The sequence below is a fragment of the Aricia agestis genome, chromosome 11 (assembly GCF_905147365.1).
Source record: "Aricia agestis chromosome 11, ilAriAges1.1, whole genome shotgun sequence".
Lineage (NCBI taxonomy): Eukaryota > Metazoa > Arthropoda > Insecta > Lepidoptera > Lycaenidae > Aricia > Aricia agestis.
In genome coordinates, this window is record NC_056416.1 from 7,100,151 (window position 1) to 7,125,902 (window position 25,752).

The following is a 25,752-nucleotide window of genomic DNA, read 5'->3' on the forward strand; positions in this document are numbered from 1 at the left end:
ATAAAAATGAATTATAAAATCGACACTTTAGGGTTAGTCGCCCCCTTAAGAATGTTACTTAAAATTGTTTCTTGCAAGAAAATATTGTTTTCTATCATAAGTTAAATTCTTATAAATATGGCTTGGAGAAAACAGGATCGTGTTTATTTTTTAGGGTTCCGTACCCAAAGGGTAATAATCGGCCAAGTGCGAGTCGGGCTCGCGCATGAAGGATTCCGTCAAAAATAGGCAAAAAATTGTGTTTTTTGTATGGGAGGAATAATAAATTTTTATTTTATTTAAATATTATTAATAATTATTAAATTACATACATAATATTTAAGGCTTTAGTAAAAATTTTAAGTGTCTACCTGTTGCCAATATTGATTTCGAGCAAAAAAGGCCAAAAAATCACGTTTGTTGTATGGGAGCCCCCCTTAAATATTAATAATCTAGTTATAGCGGTTCTTGAGTTACAGCCTGGAGACACACAGACAGACGGACAGACATCGAAGTCTTAGTAATACGGTCCCGTTTTTAGGGCTTCGTACCCAAAGGGTAAAAACGGGACCCTATTACTAAGACTTCGTTGTCTGTCCGTCTGTCCGTCTGTCTGTCTGTCGCCAGGCTGTATCTCAAGAACCGCTATACCTAGACTTCTGAAATTTTTACAGATTGTGTATGTCTGTTGCCGCTATAATAACAAACTAAAAACAAAATAAATGAAATATTTACGGGCTCCCATACAACAAACGTGATCTTTTTGCTATTTTTTGCTCGATACGAGTATAATAACCACATGGGCACTTGAAATATTCACGAAATACTCATTTTTTTAATATTCTAATAATTTATAATAAAATTTAAATAAATGAAATAATTAAGGTGCCTTATTTCAGCTTATTTTTGCTCTATTGCAATTGTAGTACAGAACCCTTCGTGCGCGAGTCCATCTCACACTTGGCCGATTTTTTCTCTAATTAAGGACATTTGGACGCTGTTAAGCATTCATCTACTACCCAAAAACAAATTTCGTATTGAGTTATGACTTATGAATGTAGTTATATTGTTCTTTAGATGATAGTCTTGCTGCATTCAAAAACCAAAAATAGTTTGGGAGAAAAGTGGCTATGACATACGGATAGACAGACAGACATGACGAATCTATAAGGGTTCCATTTTTTGCCATTTAGCTACAGAACCCTAAAACTGTATTATTGATGTGTAAGTTAGCATTACGTAATAGAGACACGCACTTTATTCCTCCATTAACTCCGTCGCTTTGTATAGATATCACGTTTCCCAATTTGCTAAGAACGAAAACAAAGTTTACCTATTTTTTTATTTTTTTTATTTATGAAATAAGGGGGCAAACGAACAAACGGATTGGGCTTAAAATATTCGTAGAAGTCCAGGGAAGGTTTTAAAGTGACAATAATTAAACTATTTAATTTGATGCCAGCAATAATATTGCACTAACTCTGGAAAATTTCATTTTTAGCGTGGTAAAAAAATGCTATGAAGTAGGTATTTTAAGATAAGGAATAAGGATAGAAAATATTTTATCGAAATAAAGTTTTCTTTTTAGGCCTGCTGATGTCGAATTATAGTAGATTCAAGATGAGTCCATTGAAATGTCACATGAGCTTTGCATTTATTAGGTACCGAATATTGCATTTATTAGATAGAGGACGCAATTTTAGTTTTGCAACAAATGATCACTTCACAATTTTTTTGTAAGCCGTAAAGTTTCCGAGGTATCGCTAAAATACTGTTGTCACCCCTTTTTCCAAGACGGCGGCCGGGGGACAAGAGTGGCGAGTGGCGACCCCACAAACTAGAGGTTAAGCTTCTATTGACCCCCCTACATGTCTCAAAAATAAAATTGCGTCCTCTATCTAATAAATTGAATATTCGGTCCTTAAATTGTAACATTTCAATGGACTAGATAGAAAACGAGGAAAAGGAGATCAATGTAAAGGTAGACTTTGAATGTAGAGTAATTAAGACTCTACATGCAAAATCGTATCTTGTGTAAATGGTACCAGGACTGGGTAGGTATTTTTAGGGTTCCGTACCCAAAGGGTAAAAACGGGACCCTATTACTGTGACTTCGATGTCTGTCCGTCTGTCTGTCTCCAGGCTGTAACTCAAGAACCGCTATAGCTAGACTTCTGTAATTTTCACAGATTATGTATTTCTGGTGCCGCTATAGCAACAAATACTAAAAACAAAATAAAGGTAATATTTACGGGGGGCTCCCATACAACAAACGTTCTTTTTTTAGTCTTTTTGGCTCGTAATCCATAATGGCAACATATAGACACTTGAAATTTACACAAAATCCTCAATTATATGTGAACTTTAATATTAAATAATAAAATTAAAATAAAATAAATAATTAAGAGGAGCTGCCATACAAAAAACACATTTTTCTCCTAATATTCGCTCTATAACGGTACGCAACTCTTCGTGCGCGAGTCCAACTCGCACTTGGCCATTTTTTTTAGACTGGCTTTGGCCCACCACACATTTCCACCGCTGTATCTCACGTGTCGCCAGGATCGACAGGCTGAGACTGGGTAGATATGTGTGGCGTCAACTAGTTTTATGGCTGAAACGTCACAAGTTAGTTTCTTGGCGTCCTACATTTTTAACGACACAAACACTACAAAGCTAAGGCTACGGCAAACAATGGGAAGGACTTTTCGCATTTAGGTCCTTCTTCCTAATAAGGGCAAAGAAAAAACTTTATCCATACTATATCCATTATCCATGCTTACTTATAAATTATAATGAATATAAATTCACTATTCTTACTTTTTTTTATGAAATAAGGGGGCAAACGAGCAAACGGGTCACCTGATGGAAAGCAACTTCCGTCGCCCATGGATACTCGCAGCATCAGAAGAGCTGCAAGTGCGTTGCCGGCCTTTTAAGAGGGAATAGGGTAATAGGGGAGGGTAGGGAAGGGAAGGGAAGGGAATAGTTGAGGGTAGGGAAGGGACTAGGATAGGGGTAAGGGGATTGGGCCTCCGGTAAACTCACTCACTCGGCGAAACACAGCGCAAGCGCTGTTTCACGCCGGTTTACTATATTATTATATACTCTTCACGCCCAAACCGCTCAACCGATTTTGCTGAAACTTGGTATGGAGATACTTTGATTCCCGGGAAAGGACATAGGATACTTTTTATCCCGGCAAAATGTACGGTTCCAGCGCGATAAACTAATTTCGGCGCAACGGAGTTGCGGGCGTCATCTAGTTTTATATAAAACTAAAAAGTAAAATAAAATCAATACCCTCCAGAGAGTTTGGTTTGATAGGTCTGCCGGGGACATCCGAACCCGGGTTTCAGTTACAAAGGTTTAAAGTATCTTTTAGTAGTAACATTATCCATTGCAGGATTACTGAGAACATTTTAAAACAGAGATAAATATTAATAACAAAGGGTTCATGTGCTCTTTTCCAATTTGACAAGGTACATAGCAAATTACCTACTTGAAATAAAGAATGTAAAAAAATGCTAATTACTAATTAGTTACCTCATTACTCAGAAACACAAAACATTAATTTTATAATTTAATCCTTGTAATTATTAATCATATACTTATTTGTTTTCAAAAACAGAATTATATACTTATCCCATATATTATTATGTAACACACTGTTAGAAGTAATTTGCAAAAATATCTACAGACTACTAAAAATATAATGAATAATGATATTTTGATAGAATTTTGGTAATATTTTGGTTAGATGTTGAAATTAAGTTAACGCGAGGATAAAGCCCAATTAGTTATTCCGTGACTCCCGGTTTACCTAGTTCCAATATAATAACGAAGTGTTAAAAAATATGAGATATAAAGCACAATATTCAAAATACCTTAAACCATAAACATTTTAATAAAACGTAATACTTTGGCTGTAATTAATTTACAAACTTACCTCCGAAAAAACTCTATTTCATCGAAATATAAGTATTAACTAGGATAATTGTACATTTTATTTGAATAAATTGTTAGTAAATCTAAACTAAAAATTCTTTAACCGAACAATTTTGTTTCTTAATATTTATTTCCAAAGATATTTAAAAAAAACATGAAAAATAGAGAAGATTCGCCCGAGAACCTATAGTTTTATGCTAAGCTAAAATGAATCTTATTGCGATGCGTATACGCTTGGTCTTTGGTTGTGTGCAACGTTATCGTTTTTGATTGAGATTAATCCCCGCCTTAATTACAAATTACATACTAAAGTACTGTATAGTCATAATATTATGAGTACGAAGACTATAGCTGTTAGCATCCATCCGTCATATTATTATGATCAACAATTGACCAAGGATAACTTTACATTTAACATTACCATGCGATTTGAATGTCAAACACGAGCATCATGTGCATAAAGTATGAACATACAACATGCGGCTAGACCAGTGGTTCCCAAACTTATTTTGTCTACTGCCCACTTTGAGAACAAATTGTTTTAGCGCCCCCCATTGTTTCAATTTAAAATGCATCCGGATAAAATAACCCCCCCAAGAATCTACACATCGCCCCTTCTTTTTTTCTGGGTCCCACACCGTCCCCTTCAGATCTTCAGCGCCCACAAGGGGGCGTTATCGCCCACTTTGAAAGGCTGGACTAGACTATACGTTTTTGCCTCGTCTCAAGACTAGAAATTTTGATCAAGGACATTAATTTTAAATTTAATCCTCTTATCACTAAAATATTGATTACATTTGTTCATGAAACCGACTTCCAAGGTAAAAACGATATTCTTAAAATGATCTAAAAAGTCTGAAATAATTCTTATTCTTCATTAGTGCCTTTTTCAAAATTCGACTAAACCTCAACTACTTCTGCACCCAATTTTCATCCTTTTGAAGTCGGTACCGGCTATTGGAACATACCCATACTACGTGACCCATTTAGGAGGGGGTGGGGAGGGGGGTCTTCAAAATACTACGCTCTGTCACAAGAGGGGGGAAGGGGGTCTAGAGTTTTGTCACGTAGTCGATTTCGCCGAGAGGAAAGTCATACGAATTTTTTTTTCTCGCCATTTAATAAAATAAAATAAAAAAAAATAAAAATAAAAATAGCCTTTATTTTCCTACCACCAATTTACAGAAATATACTAGAGAATAAATTTACTTAATACTTAATAAACAATTTTACTAACTAAAATATAACAAAATATAACATTTCTCTCCCTATAACTACATATTATTATTATACTTAATTTTTTTTTTTTTTTTTTGTAACTAAATTAAATTTTGGTGGTAGTCGCCTCTACGGCGTAGGCCTCTCCTAAATCCTTCCAAATAATTCTATCTCGGGCTACTTGCATCCAGTTATTTCCACACCTGTCTCTGAAAATGTCTCTCCATCGTTTGTTGGGTCTGCCTTTTTTTCTTTTTAAGTTTCTTGGTATCCATTCTGTCAACCGTTTTGTCCATCTATTATTCATTCTACAAACATGTCCAGCCCACTGCCACTTAAGTGTTCGGATTCTTTTGGTAACATCTATAATTTTAGTTTTTGTTCTGATATCACTGTTACGAATTCGGTCAGATAATTTAATTCCTAACATACTTCTTTCCATCTTACGTTGACAAATGGCAATCTTATCTTCTTCCTCTTTTCTTAAAGACCACGTCTGACAACCATAAGTAAGACAAGGTAACACTGTTGTTTCGTAAATTCGTTTTTTTAAATTAAGATCTATACAGCTGTTTTTGATTATTTCTCTTAATCTCCAATATTTTTGCCATTCGAACGAAGACATTCGAAAAAAAAAAAACTAGTTGCTGCCTCTACAACCTCTCTACCGCCATTTAATACTTGGCATATATTGGGGGGGTAAAAAAATCTTAAAAAGTAGGTCACGTAGTATGGGTATGCTCCCTTACCTCTGGAAAGGTCACAAACAGGTATTAACTTTCAGCTTTACGCAACTTGGGAAGGTCTGGCCATCGCAGGATCTTAGTTCTTACTCTATAGCTTAGATTAACTTGAGATTATATTTGTACTACCATATTGTAATGCTTGCATGTCATCCCAACAAAGGTAGCCTTAGGTAACCTTTTGTTGAGTAACTTCAGTATGACTATTAGAACATGTTTTTTATTATTTACATTAAACCATGTTTTTTAATATTTAAACCTAGGCAAAGGCATCTAAATTCCACATACAATGACCTTGTGAGTAATACTTTTGAAACAGTTTAAAATAATCGCACTACATGGGAACATAAAGATAAGACAGACGCATGACTCTGTGCAAATAAAACGAACATAAAACTACAATTTTACTAACGACATACAAATGGGTTTATCGTTAGCCACCCATTACTATGTTAGTTGTTACTAATGTATGACACATTGAAAATGTTCATTACTTGAGTTTCTTGGTAGAGCCGACATCCTTACTAATAATACAAATGCGAAAGTGTCTTTTAGAGACAGATTATTAGTACTTTTGTCTGTCTGTTACTTCTTCACGCTTTGACTGATTTGGCTGAAATTCGGTATGGAGATATTATGTACTTTGAGTTCCGGGAGGCGGGAAGGACATAGGAACTTTTCATTCCGGAAATATGTACAGTCTCGCACGATAAACGAATTTGTGGTATTTGGTAGAGCTAAAATAATTTTGTTCTTTTTAAACAAGGGGAAGATAGGGACTAGTTTTGGAGAGAAGTTTAAAATGGTATTTAGGTCCCGAATCGATACTTCATACTTCATAGTCCGCACTCCAAAGAATTGGATCTAAGGAGGTTTAATTCCTTGGAGTAAGGATTATTCTAATAAAAATATGCACAGTGCCTATACAGACATAAATAGATATAAACAATGTTTTGTCTCTGTTACGTTGGATAAGTCGACAAAATGTAACATGACGTAGGTATACCTACTGTACAAATAAAGGATGGAAACCACCATCTAATTTTAGGGGATTCTCTCAGCCAACCTTGACTTTACTACTTACTAGGTCAATGTGAAATCTACTGGAGCCGACCAAATTGTGACCTTTTACGAAGATTATGCGTATAATATGTAATTTATACTTCTTAGTATGTTATCTGAGTGGCCTTCATTTACTAAGGGAAGAAAATGAAGTCGACCGAATTAAAAAATGAATGATTTCAGTGTGATACATAGTCAAATAGTAACTTGTTTACGACTTACATTGACAATTACATAAACGACCAAATAAAATGTTCTCTGGTACATCAATGTAATTCGACAGTAAAATGCTCATAGAATTAGCACGCTAAGGAGGAAGTAGACATATTGTCTACAGAAGATTAACAGACGATCGATGGAGCGGACAAGTGTGGAGACCACGATTAGGCACACAGAGTAGGAAACTCTACAGAATAATTTGGGGAAGAAGATCGGCATGGCTGGCGTTTGTTAGGAATTAGGATTGCCTACGTTTAGCCATAGACCAATATTGGTCTATGCTTTAGCAGTAGACGGCAAAAGGTTTATGATAATGAAATCAACACTTTTGGATTGTAAAAAAAAAAAATATAGGCTATTGTAATCGGATGTGAGTACGGAGCATACTGAATCAGATAGCTGGTCGCAATATAGTTGAATACAGTGACATGCGTCTGCGACACAATTGCCACAATTAAACTGATTGTGAGCAAGTCGCTGGCAATTTGTGTCGCTACATGACACACGCCACGCATATTGTAGCGACCGGGCCAGGGGCCTACTACGAAACCGTTTTGAGACTGAATCAATCGAATCAGGGGCCTTACTCCCGAAACTGATATCGATTTCGATTTTCGATTTCAACGGTTTTTGACACTTTAGACATCTAAAATAGAGCTATTTTAGATGTCTAAAGCATGTCTGAAGTGTCAAAAACCGTTGAAATCGAAAATCGAAATCGATATCAGTTTCGGGAGTAAGGCACCTGAATGCCGCGTCCTACTCTAACTAATTACAAACCTGAAATGACGTTGTTAGAATAGTACACCGTACACGGCGAGTCTAAAAATGGTTTCGTGGTACAGCCCCTGAAGCGAGCCTTGAATAAATCTGTACTCTGATACTTTAGTCAACATTTATACAGAGTGGTTCAGTGTTAGCTCCAGCGGGGCTAAAATGGTCACATTTAGCAATTCCTCTCAATCAATTCAGCAAATGAATTGTCAAAACTGTCAAACTGACAAATGTCAAATCAGTACAAAAATACAGAAATGAATTGCAAGCAGAGTTGCATTTTGCGATTTAAGAAAAATGATTCATATTATGATTCATATCATGATTCCTCAAAGCGACCATTTTAGCCCCGCAGATATTTAGAGTTTGACCAATCAGAACGCAGTTGACGCTTCTTTGATTGTTTATGTGAGTACCATTTTCTGGATAATAGGTAGGAGACAGACTAGATCGAAAAAGGATTGAAGCTGTATCTACTAATATTATATTCTGTGGCTATTACTGTTGCATTAAAAACGTTGAATCGGAGTACACGGTTACGCAAAACGCTACGACAAAGGAATAAAGATTATAATTTATATATTTTAGCCTAAGGTCCAGTAGCCACAGGATTAATCCTTTGAAGTTGGAAGTAACTGAAATTACATGATTTCATTTTAGGTTAAAAGTATTATTTTAGGACCCACAAAAATATTTCATTATGAAAATAAAGTTACTTATTATAATTTAATATTTTTGCGAACAAAAGAAGTACTTATAATATATTTTCGGTTAAAAAGAGAATTTATACAAAATTTATTTAAAAACATGTTTCATTAAAAAAGGTTTTAAACAAAAAATGTATATTTAATACTTTAGAAAACTTTAAAAGACTGATATTTTGTATTTAAAGAGAGTTCCAATTAAACGATTATAGAGGCATGATTAAGAACTTTGAATACTTGAACTTTTGAAGTATCATTTTAAAATGTAGATATTTTTTGCATGTTTTAGCCCTAGAGAGTAGAGACTGAAAGTCACACCTCGGTGGATATCTAAATTTAGCTGATGTGATTAATAGCCGCTCCCTAAGCGATAAGCATACTTTGTAGTTGCATGAGCAATGAGCTTTTAGAGGGCACTATAATGTGATTTTTTTAATTTTAAGGTGACGCCGCGTTTAAGTAAAAATCCGTTTTGGATATGTTTTAGATTGCTTGTTGCCGGCCCGGCCTCTCATAGAAAACAAGCAATGGAACAGCAAAAATTGGAAAGGGCGTAAGCGTCAAAATGGTTTTTGTCGCGTAATTTAAAAACCATAAATACATTTCATATAAGCTATGGGCAAATTAAAGTGTATACTTGAACCAATTTATGTACAAATTTTGGAAGCTCAAATCATTCTCCTCTGTTGGCAAAATAGGAAACCCTATATTACAGAGTTATTTTTGATTGATTATTCTGTGTTATAAAAGTTGACCAATCGTGTTATGCTATGAGTAATTCAAAGACAAAGACATAATGAATACTGACAATGAACTTTAATTTCTTAGCTTTAGTCATTGCTGAGAAAAATCGATATCGCTACAGCCAAATTATCAAGGCGTCGCCGTTGGCTGTCGTGGCTTTACGTAGTATCCAATGGAACGTTTGCACAAAAAAAATCAAGAGAAATCAAGACAAATAGAGACTGGATTACTGTTTTTTCAGACATTACTGATAAGTGAATAAAGTGATAGGTTAAAGTAAGCTTAGTATCATCTTAGCGAATGTGTGTCTGTCTGTACCTCTTCACGCCCAAACCGCTGAACCGATTTTGCTGTTCGGTATGTAGATACTGAGTCCCGGGAAAGGAGTAAGGACATAATATTAGGAGACTTTTTGTCCTGGAAAAATGTAAGGTACCCGTGCGATAAACGAGTCTTGGCGCAACAGAGTTGTACAATATCACATAAAGATACAGTTTCGTTTATCTTTCTGAAATTCCGTTGGCTGAGATTGTTATGGATAACGCACGTTATCTGCTATTTTCTTCCATTTCAATTTTAAACTCTTGTGACTCGACTATTTTTAGCTTAAAATCGAGTTACGTAACTCGATTTTAAGCTAAAAATATTTAAGGAAGAGTTTAGGCAATTTTGGGGACGACGAAGGGGGACGGGACGAAGATCAAGATAACCATGAGATCGTAGCTTGCTTGTTGGAAATTGGTACCTATGTTATATGTATAAATAACACAAACCACTATAAATACATATAACATACAGAGAAATGTGAAATAAAATATGATAGACCTTAATTTATGTAAATATATTTCACACTCTACGCAGTTTTAAATTATTTTATTCTGAAAGGATTTAATTACTTCACTGTAGCAAGTACATTTTTAGGGTTCCGTACCCAAAGGGTAAAAACGGGACCCTATAACTGAGACTTCGATGTCTGTCTGTCTGTTTCCAGGCTGTAACTCAAGAACCGCTATAGCTAGACTTCTGAAATTTTCACAGATTGTGTATATCTGTTGCCGCTATAACAACAAACACTAAAAATAAAATAAAGTTAATATTTAAGGGGGACTCCCATACATGAAACGTGATTTTTTGGCCTTTTTTGCTCAATAATCAATATTAGTAAAAGTTATATGCACTTGAAATTTTCACAAAATCGTTAATTATATTTGTACTTAAATAATTAATAATAAAATTAAAATAAATATAATATTTAAGGGCTACCATACAAAAAACACAATTTTTTGTCTACTTTCACTCTATACCGGACACCGGTACGGAACCCTTCGTGCGCGAGTCCGACTCGCACTTGGCCGATTTTTTATTTTAAAATGCTCACAAATAATAGGCTACAACTTGCAAACTTTATAGTAGGTATACAGTCATAATAATTGTTCCAAATACTCAAATATAAGATATAATATGAATGTTACATAATATGTTATCGTTAGAATGCAGAATATGTTAATTTGCACATTACCTAGGTAATCTGCAGATTCCCTGATACCATCCGTTAAAGTGTGAAATTTTTAAATAAAAAAGTTACCTAATTAGTTTGCATTCTCTTCCTTCTTAAAAGTCCTAAAAACTTTGACCTAAGCAGACTTAAGCTTGTCAACTTAAGACTGTTGTTGTTTCCATTGTTTTTTTCTAGTTGATACGATCTGTTATCTTATATCTTTAATAAATCGGCGATAAATCGATCTAGCTAGGAATCATTTTTAGAAAATGTCTTTTTATTCGTGTTTTATCGATAATCGATAAACTGAAAAATACTAATACTATTTTGTGAGCAACTAATTGTTATATGTTATATATAAACTTATTTGCTATACCGAGCAAAGCTCGGTCATCCAGGTACTATTTTATTAGTGGAATAAAATATTTACTTCAATTTTAATAATTTATTCCTTTGTCTGTGTCCAAAAAATTATATTTAATAATTATCTACAACTAAAGAACATGTTTTATTCAAACAAGAACCTATTTTATGTAATTTTATAATAGAATAACATTTTTGCATAAATTGATTAGAGACGTAACGAAGAGACTCGTGTAACTTCTGTCAAATGTGTAGTACAATTAACAAGTAGGTAACTCGCAACAATTGTTACGGTACCGAATCTAATTCAAGGCCATAACGACAAGGTGTAACGATACTGTAGTGATTAAAACGCTGTTTTCAAACTAATTTTATTTCGTTTCTTTTGTTTCATTTGATTTGTGCTTTGGAAACTAGTTTCTTTACTTATTTTAATTTTTAAATAAAAGTAAACTTTGGAGAGACTCTACAATCTACATAGCGGTGTGAATTACAAAAATAATGTTACTGACTACTATTATCACCATTTTGGTTCATGGGAAATAATGCAAAATAATCCTTTTAGTTAAACTTTGAACAAAAGAAGAGTTTTCGTTATGACTAGGTACATTGAAATAGGATTAGCACAATCAACATTTTTAAAGTTCCTGGAAAATATTTCGAATGATTTATTTAGTTAGATTGAACAGAGGAGTTTTTGTTATGACAACATTGAAATTTCATGCTATAGAAGTATTAGACTATAGAGGATTAGCACATGCCATAGTCCTCCTTACCTCATTGGCTTTGTGAGGTTCCCCACCCCAGATATCCCTCCAGTGGATAAAGTGGTGCAGGTGGTTCCTGTAGTGGGTTCGGTGGTCCCGCTTCTTGCGCGAATCGGTGGGGGAGGGCGGAGCCGTCAGCGATTGCCGCCGGCCACTAGACACTTTCACTACAGAAGGTTGGTTCGAGTTGAGCAGCCTCTCGGTTTCTGGCTCGTCGGATGATATGCTGTCGGTGAGCATTCGCGTCGATTTAGACCCTTCGCGAATCAAATTGCTGTGGCCCCGATCCATGTTTCAATTTGGAACATTAATTTTTTTTAGCGTAACGAACGAAAGCACGCACGTAAAATGCGTGCGTCGTGGCGGGCGGCGGGCGCAGACTGCGGCGCGTCGCCCGCACGTGGGTCGACCACGTCAAAACAAAACCGCAAATCTGGTTCTTATCATCGACTGAACTTGGGCAATAAACACCCGTATTTTGATCTGTAGGTTCATTGGCATTAACAGGATACTACATTCAAATACGCGAAATTCAAAATTCTTATTACATATATTTAGTATATTTTTCAAATTACATGCTATATTGTAAAAACTTTTAGAAAACTTGAAAGTAGGCCCAATATTATTGTGTATCTAAGATAGTTGATAGTAGAATTGTACTTTATATTAGGTAAGCACATTAGACTGAATGCTGTACTACACACATGAAATAGAGTGCCATGGAATACTTAGCTTTTTTTTTCTTTAAGTAAGTAATACAATGTTTTCCTACAAAAGTATTTGTATGTCTGTCAATTTGCATGTACCAGCAGTTTTTTTATAAAAAAGTCATCAAAATTAGTTTTTTGTATACTTAACTACTACAATATTTAACTAATATATTTCGCTAACAGCAATTTTACCCATTTGAGTCCTGAAGGTATAAATATTTTTACTAAGATAACTAAGATCATGGTCAAATATAAATAGAAACATTGTATTCACACATATTGACAAGGTCAAATTTTTTATCAGTTGTGGAATTAAGTAATAGCTAAACTAAGAATTATCAAGAAATTTAAAATAATTTTAGAAAATTTGAAAGTAGTAAATAATAAATCACACTTAATGGCCTGAATTGATGTTGATTAGTGATAAGTGCCGGTGATTATTTCAGGTGATTAGTAATCAGGAGAACAGCAGTGTGGACAGAGACTGATTAGTGCAAGTCCTTTATTTTCTCCTAATCACTAATCACCTGAACTCACATTAATCAAAGTAAATACAGGCCCTTAGTCACCTTTCGACAGTTTAGTGTTTACTGTTTAGTAATTTTTGAAACAGGAATGAACATTTTTGAGGTAGTATTAAGTAATACATTTTATGGTTATTTCTATAGATCTATTCAGAATTCACAATTTTCATAATTAATAATATTAACATGAAAATTGTGAATTCTGAATAGATCCATCAAAAAATGTAATAAATATAATATAAATTATTATTAATCTAGCAGAAATTTATTTATACCCATTTTTAGTAATCATCACAATATTTTTATTGCCATGACATTTCTTTGCTGAGTCATTTAAGTACCTGGAACATTCATAGTTAGGGCCGGATCTACCATGTGGCTATTTGGGCTTAAGCCCAGGGCCCCATGAGTCCAAGGGCCTCCACCCCCCAGCTAAGTCAAGTCAAAAATAGATGATAATGCGAAAGAATTTATTATACAAATTAGGTGTTGGTACTACGAACTGACAGTTAAAATGTTGTGGCCCTAAGTAATTTCAGGGCCTCGTAAGCTCACAATCCGGCCCGGCCCTGTTCATAGTTCATACTTCAGTTCATGATGAACTATGTATATAGTATGTAATCACTTACTGTTCAAGCTTAATTATTGTGAAAAAGATAGAGAGATATTATTGAATCTTTAAATTGGTATTGATACTAAATGACACCTAAAATGGCAGTTTGGTGAGAAATTATAGATAATTTTTAGTTACAACTATGCAATGCAAATATCCTAACAAATTCTTAAGACAATGACCAACTGTGTCGTGCTTTGATAAACGTGTTACAGCTTTTCAGGAATAAAGTGATTGTCCTTTTATAGTGGTCACACTTTTACCGTAAATTTACAATAAAAAATATTCTTTTTTATAAAATAAAATTAATGCTATTATGTATAATGATTTTGTAATAAAAAAACAGGGATTTATTGTGAAAAACAGTGATCAACGAACTTACTTGACTAAAAACTGAAGAGAAAGTCTGCGTAACCGGATAAAGCACAGAACACTGTAATTATCGTTATACTTTTAAGCTTTTTAGCATGGTAACTACATAATTAATTGTATTATAATTAATTTTTTCTAATTAAAAATATCAGAAATTCAACATCGTCAAGAAAATTTAAACTGACTGTGACATTGACATAGGTGATAGGAATAATAGGATTTGCCCACAGATTACTAGTATATATTTGTAGAGATTTGCCTTTGGTATTGATGTTACGCTCAAAGACCGAAAACGTTCAGTGAGCGAAAAAATGGCTCACAACGCGTTGTGGTAATAGTGAAACGGCCACGACGCGTTCTGGCAATCACAGAAATACCACGAAGCGAAATTCGTGTCATGGCTGACGTGCTATTCGACCACAACGCGTTGTGGTAATCGAGTAAAACCATGACGCGTTCTGAGCATTTAAAAACAGCCACAACGCGAATTCGTGTTGTGGCCCTAATGAAAACGGCCACGACGCGTTCTGAAACCAGGCCGTGTTACGCAGGAGTAATTTTATAGTGCCCACGTGTGTGCGCGTGTAAAAGTCAGTCCTGCACCTGATCTCTCGCCAGCGCTCCATTGGGTTATGAGAGTAAAGAATAGTGCTCTTGTGTATTGCGCACACACTTGGGCACTATAAAATTACTCCTGCTTAACTGGCCTGGTTTCATTAAAACAAGAGTGCTCTTGTGTATTGCACACACACTTGGGCACTATAACATTACTCCTGCGTAACTGGCCTAGTTTCATTGAAGCCAGAGTGCTCTTGTGTATTGCGCACACACTTGGGCGCTATAAAATTACTCCTGAGTAACTATCCTGGTTTCAGATCGCGTCGTGGCCGTTTTCATTAGGGCCACAACACGGATTCGCGTCGTGGCTGTTTTTAAATGCTCAGAACGCGTCATGGCTTTTCTCGATTAGCACAACGCGTTGTGGTCGAATTAGTCCGTGAGCCCGGCCCCGAAATGCCTACGTCACATGACATCAACTTAAAACGCATGGCACACGGTCGGCAAATATATGCCGAGCGAGGATCAGACGACTTTCGCATCTGAAATTGGCCGGAAGTCAGAAAAATCGCCTCACTTCCGGTCAAATTTTTAGTGTCAATTTACGTCACGTGACATCAACGTGAAACATGTGGCAGCATATAGCCCTATAGTTTTAGAGAATGGAAACATAAGTCTGTCAGTTTTAAAATGGCCGGAAGTGCTTGGCAGACGGCGTCAAAGTTGGTCCTTGGGTACCCTTTTTTACGTCACGTGACATCTTGATGAATTCTTTTTTAAATGTTTTGAAATAATAGTGACTTATAGAATAAATGATGCTGCCAAGCCAGATCCGGCCGGAAGTCCCAAAAAAAGTGATTTTTAAACTGCTCGTGAATTATGAGAAATTCGCATGATTTATCAAATTATAATCAATTTAAGTACACGAATTATCGAGTCAAAGTACCTAACCTGTTACAATAATAAATCTAGGGTAAATAAGTGTAATTGTTACCTCACATTCAGTCGTCAAATCGGTCAAGTCCTGTTTTGTGTACCTACCAGTTACCTGGATTTTTTGCGTCATAATGGGTGCGAGAGAGAGGTCTGTTTACATCCTACTCGCACTTATGTAACATCGTCGCCCGCGCAGCTACCTGCGCGGGTCCCCAGACCCCAATCCTCCGTATTCCGCAAGCCGGTCGCTTCACTCGTATAATATTTCGCATCGCAGTTTGGTGAAGACCACGAAAATAGGTGTTGTGATCTAATTTTTGAATTTGTGTTGTGGTTTAAAATAAATAATTATTTGCCACAATGAAGCAGTGTTTTTTGTGTTCTAATAAACATAAAACTCAGAATTTTACAGATGAAGTATTTCAAAAGTGTTCTTTTTACTTGAAATTACGAAAGTTCAACGGATTTAAATACAAAGAAATCGAACTAAAACCTCAAGCCCAGACCGAGTTTGGGTATCACATGGAATGTTTGAGAAAGTTTACCGCTGTTAAACGAAAGTACATTGAAGCATTTGAAGAATGTGAGGTAAGTGTTAATATTAGTATCTAAATAGGTATAATAATTATTAAATTTGTAGTCAACATTTGCCATGATTCCAAAATTAATTTCTTTATTCCGAACTCTGCCAAAACGAAAATACCAGTGTTACTCGTACAAAATGAACAAAATATGAACTAAATATTTTGTCTTTTTCTAATTTAAGTTTTAGCAATATCCGAATCATAGTTATTTTACAATTTTTTTTAACTAAGTATATGATTTGACCAATACTTAATTCAGTATATTTTGCACATTAAACTATACCCATAATATTATTAGACATTAAAGGTAATAAAACCGACCAAAACCGAGGTAGTAGGTATAAAAATATAAGCATATTATAGGTGCTTTAAAAATTCGAATGCGTTATACAGGGTAATAATGTGATTTTACTTTAATTTCTCTGCTTAGCAGTACAATTTTTTTTTCTACAGACCCGGAAGCACCTGGAATCGTTGCCTTCATCCAGTAAAGATCAACAACTACTTGATATCGAAGTATCAGCCGGCAGCTCTGCCGGAACCACTCAAACCTTCACTCCTGGCCCCGAGGTGAGACTTTGTGCTTGTGGCGTTTGTACGTTATAAATTGCTTAGCGGTACAAAAATATGATTTTACATTGTTTTCTACAGACCCGGAAGCACCTGGAATCGTTACTTTCATCCAGTAAAGATCAACAACTACTTGATATCGAAGTATCAGCCGGCAGCTCTGCCGGAACCACTCAAACCTTCACTCCTGGCCCCGAGGTGAGACTTTGTGCTCGTGGCGTTTGTACGTTATAAATTGTTTAGCGGTACAAAAATATGATTTTACATTGTTTTCTACAGATCCGGGAGCACCTGGAATCATTGCCTTCATCAAGTAAAGAGCATCAACTACTTGATATCGACGTATCAGCCGGTAGCTCTGCCGGAACCACTCAAACCTTCACTCCTGGCCCCGAGGTGAGACTTTGTGCTCGTGGCGTTTGTACGTTATAAATTGTTTAGCGGTACAAAAATATGATTTTACATTGTTTTCTACAGATCCGGGAGCACCTGGAATCATTGCCTTCATCAAGTAAAGAGCATCAACTACTTGATATCGACGTATCAGCCGGTAGCTCTGCCGGAACCACTCAAACCATCACACTCAGCCCACATGTGAGTGAGACTTTCTGTCATATGATGACTGTACCTAGAGTTACAGAATTTCATTCTGTACGGTGAGGTCTGAGGTCATGGTTTCAGTTTTCGGGACGATGTCCTTTACAAGTCATATGTTTAGCTCGCTTATAAAAGCTTTTTATTTACAGACAACGGAGCAGTTGCTTTCTCTAATCGATGAAGATGATAGCCAGACAAATATACTAACTAGCAGAGGAAAAAAGGAAAGGAGGAGGAAGGAAACATGCATATTTTGTAACAAGTATGAAAAGAAAATTGGAACTCGAAGAGAGTATTTAAAAACGTGTTCTGATCAGGTAAGAGCATCACTGCTTTTGTTAGCATCGTCATTAAATGATGAAGATTTATTAACAAAAATAAATACATCAAACAGATTATTATATCATCAATGTTGTTGGGTCACCTGTCGAAATAAATTAAGAACCTCTAAAGAAGAAACAAGTGATTGGTATAGCCTTAGAGAACTGCATAAAAAAGCTTTTGATTCTCTATCACAATATATTTTGTCAGAAATATTAGAAGCACAAAATGTTATTTATCTTAACGATTTGTGGCGTTATTATCAAGATCTATTGAGCCAGTTTAACGAAGGCAGACATGATGAAACTAAACTAAAAAGTTATACATCTCAACATCTTAGAGACAAAATAGAAAGCGCATTCGGGGATGTTCTTGACGTCAAAAAGGCAATATCCAATAATAAGATTATTATTCATAAAAAAAATTTGAAAATTAACAAACTCTTAGAAGAAATGTTGTTACATAAATCTTCACAGTACACCAGAATTCGTGATACTGCGTTTAAAATCAGAGATGAAATAAAGGCTATTGATAAAAAAAAACTTCCACAAAAGCTTCACCCAAATGAAATCATTGAAGGAGAGTGTAAAGTACCCGAGATACTTTATGAGTTCATAAAGACGGTCGTAAAAGGTCTTGATGTAAAAAAACTCTCTGATAGGGATAAAGTAAAAATTATGTCAATTTGCCAGGATATTATTTATATAACAACAAAAGGACAGATCAAACCATCTAAACAATTGATGTTAGGATTGACAGTGAAATCATTGACAAACAGTAGCAAATTAATGACAATACTCAATAGATATGGCCATACAATTAGTTACACTACCGCGGAGTCACTAGAAACTGAACTAGCATTCACTGCTGCCGATGAAAGAACTCTCATTCCAAAAAGTATGACATGTGATCCAAAGCTCCACACAAACATAGCTTTTGATAATTTTGACCGATATGTAGAAACATTGGACGGTAAAGATACGATGCACGATACAGTTGGCATTATTTACCAATTTCAACCTCAAGAAGCGCGATCGGAGCAAATGGCAATTTTGGAGCCACAACTTAGACTGGCATCAGAATCAACGAACCGGCGAAGACGAAAATTTCAGGAGGTTATATCAGAGATACAACCATATTACAAAAAACCAAAGGCAATTACTAAATTGTCCTCATTACCTGATATTTTTCAATTAGCTGATGAATGCACGAAAGCGAAAAAAAATGCAATGTGCAGAGATATGGTATGGATATTTTCACTAGAACGAATTCCCGAAACACCGATGTGGACTGGATTCAACTGCAAGAATTTAAACGATAATAGTGAAATTCAGACTCTGGATTACTTACCACAGATTAATGCATCACCCACATCTTACTCAGTTGTACATCAAACGATGATATTCGCTGAAAAAGCATTGGAAGAAACTGGTCAGACTCATTTGGTACTGACATATGATTTGGCAATCGCGAAAATGGCTATGCAAATACAAGTGGCAGAAAGTCCAAAATACGATAATTTGATTATAAATTTGGGTACCTTTCATATATATCTAGCATTCTTTAAAGTATTAGGAAAATATATTGATGGCTCAGGTATTGAAGATATACTGGTGCAGTCACAAGTACTTGCTGCAGGTTCTTTGAATGCATTTTTGGCTGGAAAACACTATAACAGGTGTAAAAGGATTCATGGATTACTATCAGCAGCATTCCAAATATTACACTTTCAACAGTTTCTTAAAAACACATATCTCCGTGTAGAACAAATTGACCAAAGTCTTAAAGATATCCAAGAAAATAAAACTGGAATTCGAGAGCCATTGGACCTACCTCCCATGGTAAACCACTATCTAGAAGAATACGAAAAATACAAAAAATTAACTCTTGATGGCGAACATGGTAAAACAGCTCAATTCTGTTTACAATATACAGAATTAGTAGATTGTTACCACAGATTAAACAGATCTATGAAAACTAGTGATTTTTATTTATATATAGAAACGCTCTTTGAAATAGCAAACTTGTTTTTTAGTTTTAATCAGCAAAATTACGCGAGGTGGCTACTCAAATATCTTGATAATATGTTAAACATGAAAAAATTGAAACCAGAAATCGTAACTGAATTTGAAAAAGGTTCTTTTGGCGTAAAAAGAACTAAGAACCCTTTGGCAAGATTGCCAGTTGATTTGACTTTAGAACAGACTATAAATGCAGATGCTGCAAACTCAATGAGCGGAATCTCACATTTAACAAATACAATAGCTGCAAGACAGCGTTGGGCTCTAACACACAGCCACCGCACAAAAATCATTACGGAATTATTAAACTTGATTGACTTGAACAGCAAAGATGACGTTTCCAAAGAGCTACGCCCATCAAAAACAAAAAAAGACAGAGAAGATCTAAACGAAATTAAAAATACAATAACTGAAAAAATAAACCCATTTGACGCTACCTTGCAAGACCTAGTTAATATTTCAACTGGTCGGGCAGCCACAAACACAACAGAAAAGTTCTTACTGAACGTGAGACAAATCGGCGAGGATCAAAAAAATGATTTCATAAAAGAATGTAATAATGATATTCAAAGATTTGAGAGACCAATTAAACGCAATAAAATACAAAATTTTAGTTCCGAATGCTATAAAAAAACCAATACAACAAAGGAGGGCAAACAAATCCAACTTAAGATGGAGAGGGACATTTTTGGCCGTCTTTTAGCCATAGCGCTCGAAAAGAAAATTGACATGAGCGAGTGCCTGTCATACCCATTAGCACCTTTGCCACCAGCTTTATGCCAAGTTACAGGCAATATGGTCAAAACGGACAAGTCTGTTTTAGCTAAAAAAATAATCGGGAAAATTGACCACCACCAGCAACCAGATAATCCAAATGCTTGGATCATCGACGGATTCAGTTTTTTATTTTCCTTAGGAAAATCAATTCCTGACACTTTTGGAAAATTGTCTGACACTATTCTTCATAAAATCTGTAATGTACCCTCACAGGAAATCCATATAATTTTTGACCGATACATGACTCCGTCCATCAAGGACAAAGAAAGAGAGTCAAGAGGAGAGGAAAGCATTCCGTACGAGATTAGTGGTCCTACACAAAAAACACCAAGAGACTTTATGAAGTCTTTAAAAAACCCCAAATTCAAAGTAGCACTCGTAGGGTTCTTAGCCGAGAATTGGGGAAATATTGAGAAATCAAATATAATCGGGTTAAAAAAAATATTTCTAACAGTCGAGAACAAATGCTTCTCATATAAGCAAACTGATGACGGAGTAGTAAAAACGGAAGAAGAAATGTTTAATTGTAAACATGAAGAGGCTGATACTCGAATTATTTTCCATATTGCTCAACTGGAAGAAAAAAAAGAAATCGTAGTAAACGCAGCAGATACGGATATATTGATAGTAATTTTAGGAAATTATCATAAATTTTCCGACAAAAAAATTTTTTTACTGTCGGGGCTGAAATTAAGAGATGTCCGATACACGGATTGCTATGCAATATACATAAAATTGGGTACAAATATATGCCAAGCTTTACCTGCCTTGCATGCATTTACGGGATGTGACTACACGGCTAGTTTTTTCAGACAGGGTAAAGTGAAAGCATTGAATTTGTTGGAAAAATATTCAAAATTTCAAACATCTTTTAAAAACTTTAATTCAGCATTAATTTGTAATGAGAAAGAGCTCAGTATAATCCAGGAATTTACCTCAATGCTATATGGCGTTAAAAATTGTAATTCAGTAAATTCAGCTCGTTACGAAATATTTAATAAAACTTTTGCAAAAGAACGCAATAAGTTTTTACAAAAAGTAAAAAGCTTCACCTCGAATTTAATGCCACCCTGTTTCAAAGTTTTAAAACAGAAAATTTTTAGAACGATTTTTGTGACCACGATGTGGAAAAATGCAACACTACCGGATTGTACATTTAATCTACATCCAAATGATTATGGATGGAAATTAGTAAACGAAAAATATGAACCCCACTGGTTCGACGGTGACCCAACCCCATTAGACATAGATGATATCATCATAGGATCAGATGACGAAAGCAGTGAGGTTTTTACTTCATCAGAAGATGAGGATGAAGATAATGATTAATGATATTATGTAATCTTTTTATTTCTTTTAATTTTACATTGTAGGTGTTTAGTTTTAGATTTGGTTTGTTAATTTTTAATATAATAAAAACGTTTTTTTGTAACACAACATAGCATAAGAATAAATAAATATTTAACATTTAACATGAAGTTTTAATTTTTTCTATAAAATATAATTACCGATTTTTTACCCCTTGTATTTTAATAAAACATAATAAAATTATTACAAGTACTCTAATAATCCTACATATTTTTTACTCGTTATACTACATATCCTACAATTAGTACAACTCACTTATTTAAAAGTGACTTAAACACGATTGATTGAAATCAACTATATAGTATAATGTAAATGTAGCAGCGTCAATAGCAAATTTCAATTTGGATTCGTCCCACCATCATTGGATCCACCCCACTTTATATTATGAGCCTGATCAATTAGTATAGTAACACACTTATTTACCTTAAATTATTATTATAACAGGTTAGGTTTACAATTCACGGTTCTTCCAAACCATCTATACCCATTTTTGGTCGATAATTCTTGTAAATTGATTATAATTTGATAAATCATGCGAATTTCTCATAATTCACGAGCAGTTTAAAAATCACTTTTTTTGGGACTTCCGGCCGGATCTGGCTTGGCAGCATCATTTATTCTATAAGTCACTATTATTTCAAAACATTTAAAAAAGAATTCATCAAGATGTCACGTGACGTAAAAAAGGGTACCCAAGGACCAACTTTGACGCCGTCTGCCAAGCACTTCCGGCCATTTTAAAACTGACAGACTTATGTTTCCATTCTCTAAAACTATAGGGCTATATGCTGCCACATGTTTCACGTTGATGTCACGTGACGTAAATTGACACTAAAAATTTGACCGGAAGTGAGGCGATTTTTCTGACTTCCGGCCAATTTCAGATGCGAAAGTCGTCTGATCCTCGCTCGGCATATATTTGCCGACCGTGTGCCATGCGTTTTAAGTTGATGTCATGTGACGTAGGCATTTCGGGGCCGGGCTCACGGACTAAATAGCACGTCAGCCATGACACGAATTTCGCTATGTGGTATTTCTGTGATTACCAGAACGCATCGTGGCCGTTTTCACCGTTTCACTATTACCACAACGCGTTGTGACTTGTGAGCCATTTTTTCACTCACTGAGCGTTTTCGGTCTTTGAGCGTAACATTGACATTGATAAATTTTTTTTATCTGAAGCTGTGCTCACGGCTGTCACTTGTCAGCCGTCAGGACATGGTCAGGACCATAAACTTATAATATACTGTCAGGACACAGGACATATAAAAAAAAAACAAATGTCATAATAAAAGAAGGAAAACGAGATTGTGTTGTAAATTGGTTGCGAAGAAAATAACCTCTAAACTGTAGCTAGAAACATTTTTCATAATCTAATTTATTATTTAATGGAAAATACTATGTTTACTGCCTAAATATGGCTTTACCACAAAAGAAGTTTTATAGGCAACGAGCACATTCTAATCCTATAGCAGATCATTGTTTTGAATAGTACGTTTTTACTTTACTTTTAAGCATAATTAAAGTCAGCATGTAAAATCAGTATAAAATTACACTGAACTTGCATTAAATCTACTTTATTACATTACAGTCCAGCTCATCCAGATGATTTTGATTGGACAGCTTTGTATCCTGTTGTAAAATCTGAAGACCAGAAGAAAGTAGAGTTTTTAGATGTTGGATGTGGTTATGGAGGTCTTCTGGGTAAATTATAAACTGTGGATCACAAATTTTTATACACGAATAATAATGTTATAATTTAATAACCAACCCATTTTTTGTAGTAACATTGTCACCTATGTTTCCTGAACAATTGATGCTAGGACTAGAGATACGAGTGAAAGTATCCGATTATGTAAATGACAGGATCCAAGCATTAAGGATACAAAGCCCTGGACAGTATCAGAACATAGCAGTTCTCAGAACTAACGCAATGAAGTATCTACCCAACTTCTTCTACAAAGGACAGGTGATTATAAACATTAAAGAATGTTGTCTACAACTTTTGGTTGCAGAAATTTAAACTTTGCCACAAGATATTTTAATTTGACCACATCAAATTTCTTCTAAATCTGTACAGTGGTGAAAGCTTGACGAGGTAATGGATAGACAGCCTTCTGCAATATATTTTGTGTTTATTATTTTTTTGTTGTTAACCCACCAATCCCCAAGCGGCACCCGGCTGTAGCATAACTATTTAAAATCTATTGTGTCTGCAATGCCCATGATTGAGGTATTAATGTATTTCCGATTGTATGTTTACCTTTTAAGTCTTTGGTTTCAGTTGAAAAAAATGTTCTTTCTGTATCCAGATCCACATTTTAAGAAAGCAAAACATAAGTGGAGGATTATAAACAAGTGGCTACTTGCAGAGTATGCTTACATACTTGCAGAAGGAGTAAGTTTATTGTTAAATAGGATTTTTAAAGTTTATGAGAGTAGACTCTAGTGTTTTCATCTAGAAAATGCTGCTAATAGAAAATGTAGATAAAAGTAATATGAAATTATCAATTTGTAGAAAGAAAAAAGGTGCGCTGATGTTGCATTAAAATTTAAAATGAATGAATTGGAGTTATATTTTTCAACAAAATATTTGATATTTCAGGCTATAGTGTACACAATAACAGATGTAAAGGATTTGCATGAATGGATGGTTACCCATTTTGAAGAACACCCCCTGTTTCAAAGAATTTCTGACAAAAATTTGGTAAATAAATCTGCATAATATTTCTTTGTAACACCATTTTAAAATAAGTAATTTGAAACAAACATTGTGTCTCGGTAGCAAAAGTTTAGTCATTTTTTATGCATCCTCTGGTTTAGAAAAACAAAGGTTGGCAACCTTTGTTTTTCTAGAAGGGGTATTTATACCAGCATAATTTTACTACTTTTTTTCAGGAGTCTGATCCAGTTGTCGAGAAGCTGTATGAAAGCACAGAGGAAGGGCAAAAAGTAACAAGAAATAGTGGAGATAAATTTCTTGCAGTGTTCAAGAGAATATCTGACAGCAATATAATTACTAAATAAATATTTTTAACCCCCGACAAAAAAGAGGGGTGTTATAAGTTTGACGTGTCTGTCTGTCGGTCTGTCTGTCTGGTGGCATCGTAGCATCCAAACGGGTGGACCGATTTTGATCTTAGCTACAGTTCATCATCATCAGCCTGCTCCATGCTGAAAAATCGCGGTTCACCTGGTTCGTGAAGGTTGAAGGAAGGTTCGTCCGATTAGCAACTTGCAGTCGTTTGGTGGGCTTTATAGCATTCTAGGTGACATTTATGAATATTTACACATTAATGGAAAGTTGACGTGGTGCTGCAACATCACCTGGTAATCAATAAGATACCCAACTCCTCACCAACTTAGAGCAACGGTTTCGTGGGGCTCATTTGAATTGCGACAACTAGTAAGACGTAGATAACCAATACATTTTTGCATGTTGCTGCTGCAGCGTCACCTGGATTCTATAGGAGCCGAGCTCCATATTATGAATAATGAACCTTTGGGTGGAGGTTTCATGTTTGGGCTCATATTGACGGCCTCATCCAAAAGGACATTCGTAGGTGGTATTCATTGGGATATTATATGATCCTGTTTATAGGAATTATTCTGCACTATAAACAACACAAGTTTAAAAAGCATGAAATAAAATTAAATTAAGAAATTAAAAAAAAAAACCCCGCCAAACAACTTTAAAAAGTAATGAAATAATATATTTAACTGATTAAGTTTAAATAATTCCTAAGTGTAAAGTGATATTTTAGTCCATAATTGTTGTCAAG

General features: G+C 35.1%; 3 protein-coding genes across 12 annotated transcripts in view; 2 read left to right on the plus strand and 1 right to left on the minus strand.

Moving 5' to 3' along the window:
- LOC121731807 (kinase D-interacting substrate of 220 kDa B) overlaps nucleotides 1-14,406 on the minus strand; it is a 62,860-nt gene extending 48,454 nt beyond the window's left edge. For 3 of the 10 annotated variants that reach the window (XM_042121445.1, XM_042121448.1, XM_042121446.1), the window contains exon 1: nucleotides 12,029-12,512. In XM_042121445.1, coding sequence (XP_041977379.1) covers nucleotides 12,029-12,310 — 282 coding nt within the window. In that variant the 5' untranslated portion in view covers nucleotides 12,311-12,512. Of the gene's footprint in view, nucleotides 1-12,028; nucleotides 12,514-14,248 lie in introns of those variants that run through there. The other 7 variants (XM_042121444.1, XM_042121443.1, XM_042121454.1 and 4 more) reach the window with 5 other exon arrangements.
- A 1,457-nt stretch (nucleotides 14,407-15,863) lies between these two features.
- LOC121731868 lies at nucleotides 15,864-17,484 on the plus strand. Its single transcript, XM_042121541.1, has 5 exons — nucleotides 15,864-15,880; nucleotides 16,770-16,886; nucleotides 16,968-17,084; nucleotides 17,166-17,282; nucleotides 17,364-17,484. The coding sequence occupies exons 1-5, from the start codon at nucleotides 15,864-15,866 to the stop codon at nucleotides 17,482-17,484; spliced, it is 489 nt and encodes a 162-aa protein (XP_041977475.1).
- A 5,793-nt stretch (nucleotides 17,485-23,277) lies between these two features.
- On the plus strand, nucleotides 23,278-24,997 carry LOC121731869 (tRNA (guanine-N(7)-)-methyltransferase). The gene is made up of 6 exons (XM_042121542.1): nucleotides 23,278-23,461; nucleotides 23,562-23,674; nucleotides 23,755-23,939; nucleotides 24,255-24,368; nucleotides 24,576-24,677; nucleotides 24,869-24,997. The coding sequence occupies exons 1-6, from the start codon at nucleotides 23,388-23,390 to the stop codon at nucleotides 24,995-24,997; spliced, it is 717 nt and encodes a 238-aa protein (XP_041977476.1). The 5' UTR covers nucleotides 23,278-23,387.
- The last annotated feature ends 755 nt before the right edge of the window (nucleotides 24,998-25,752 follow it).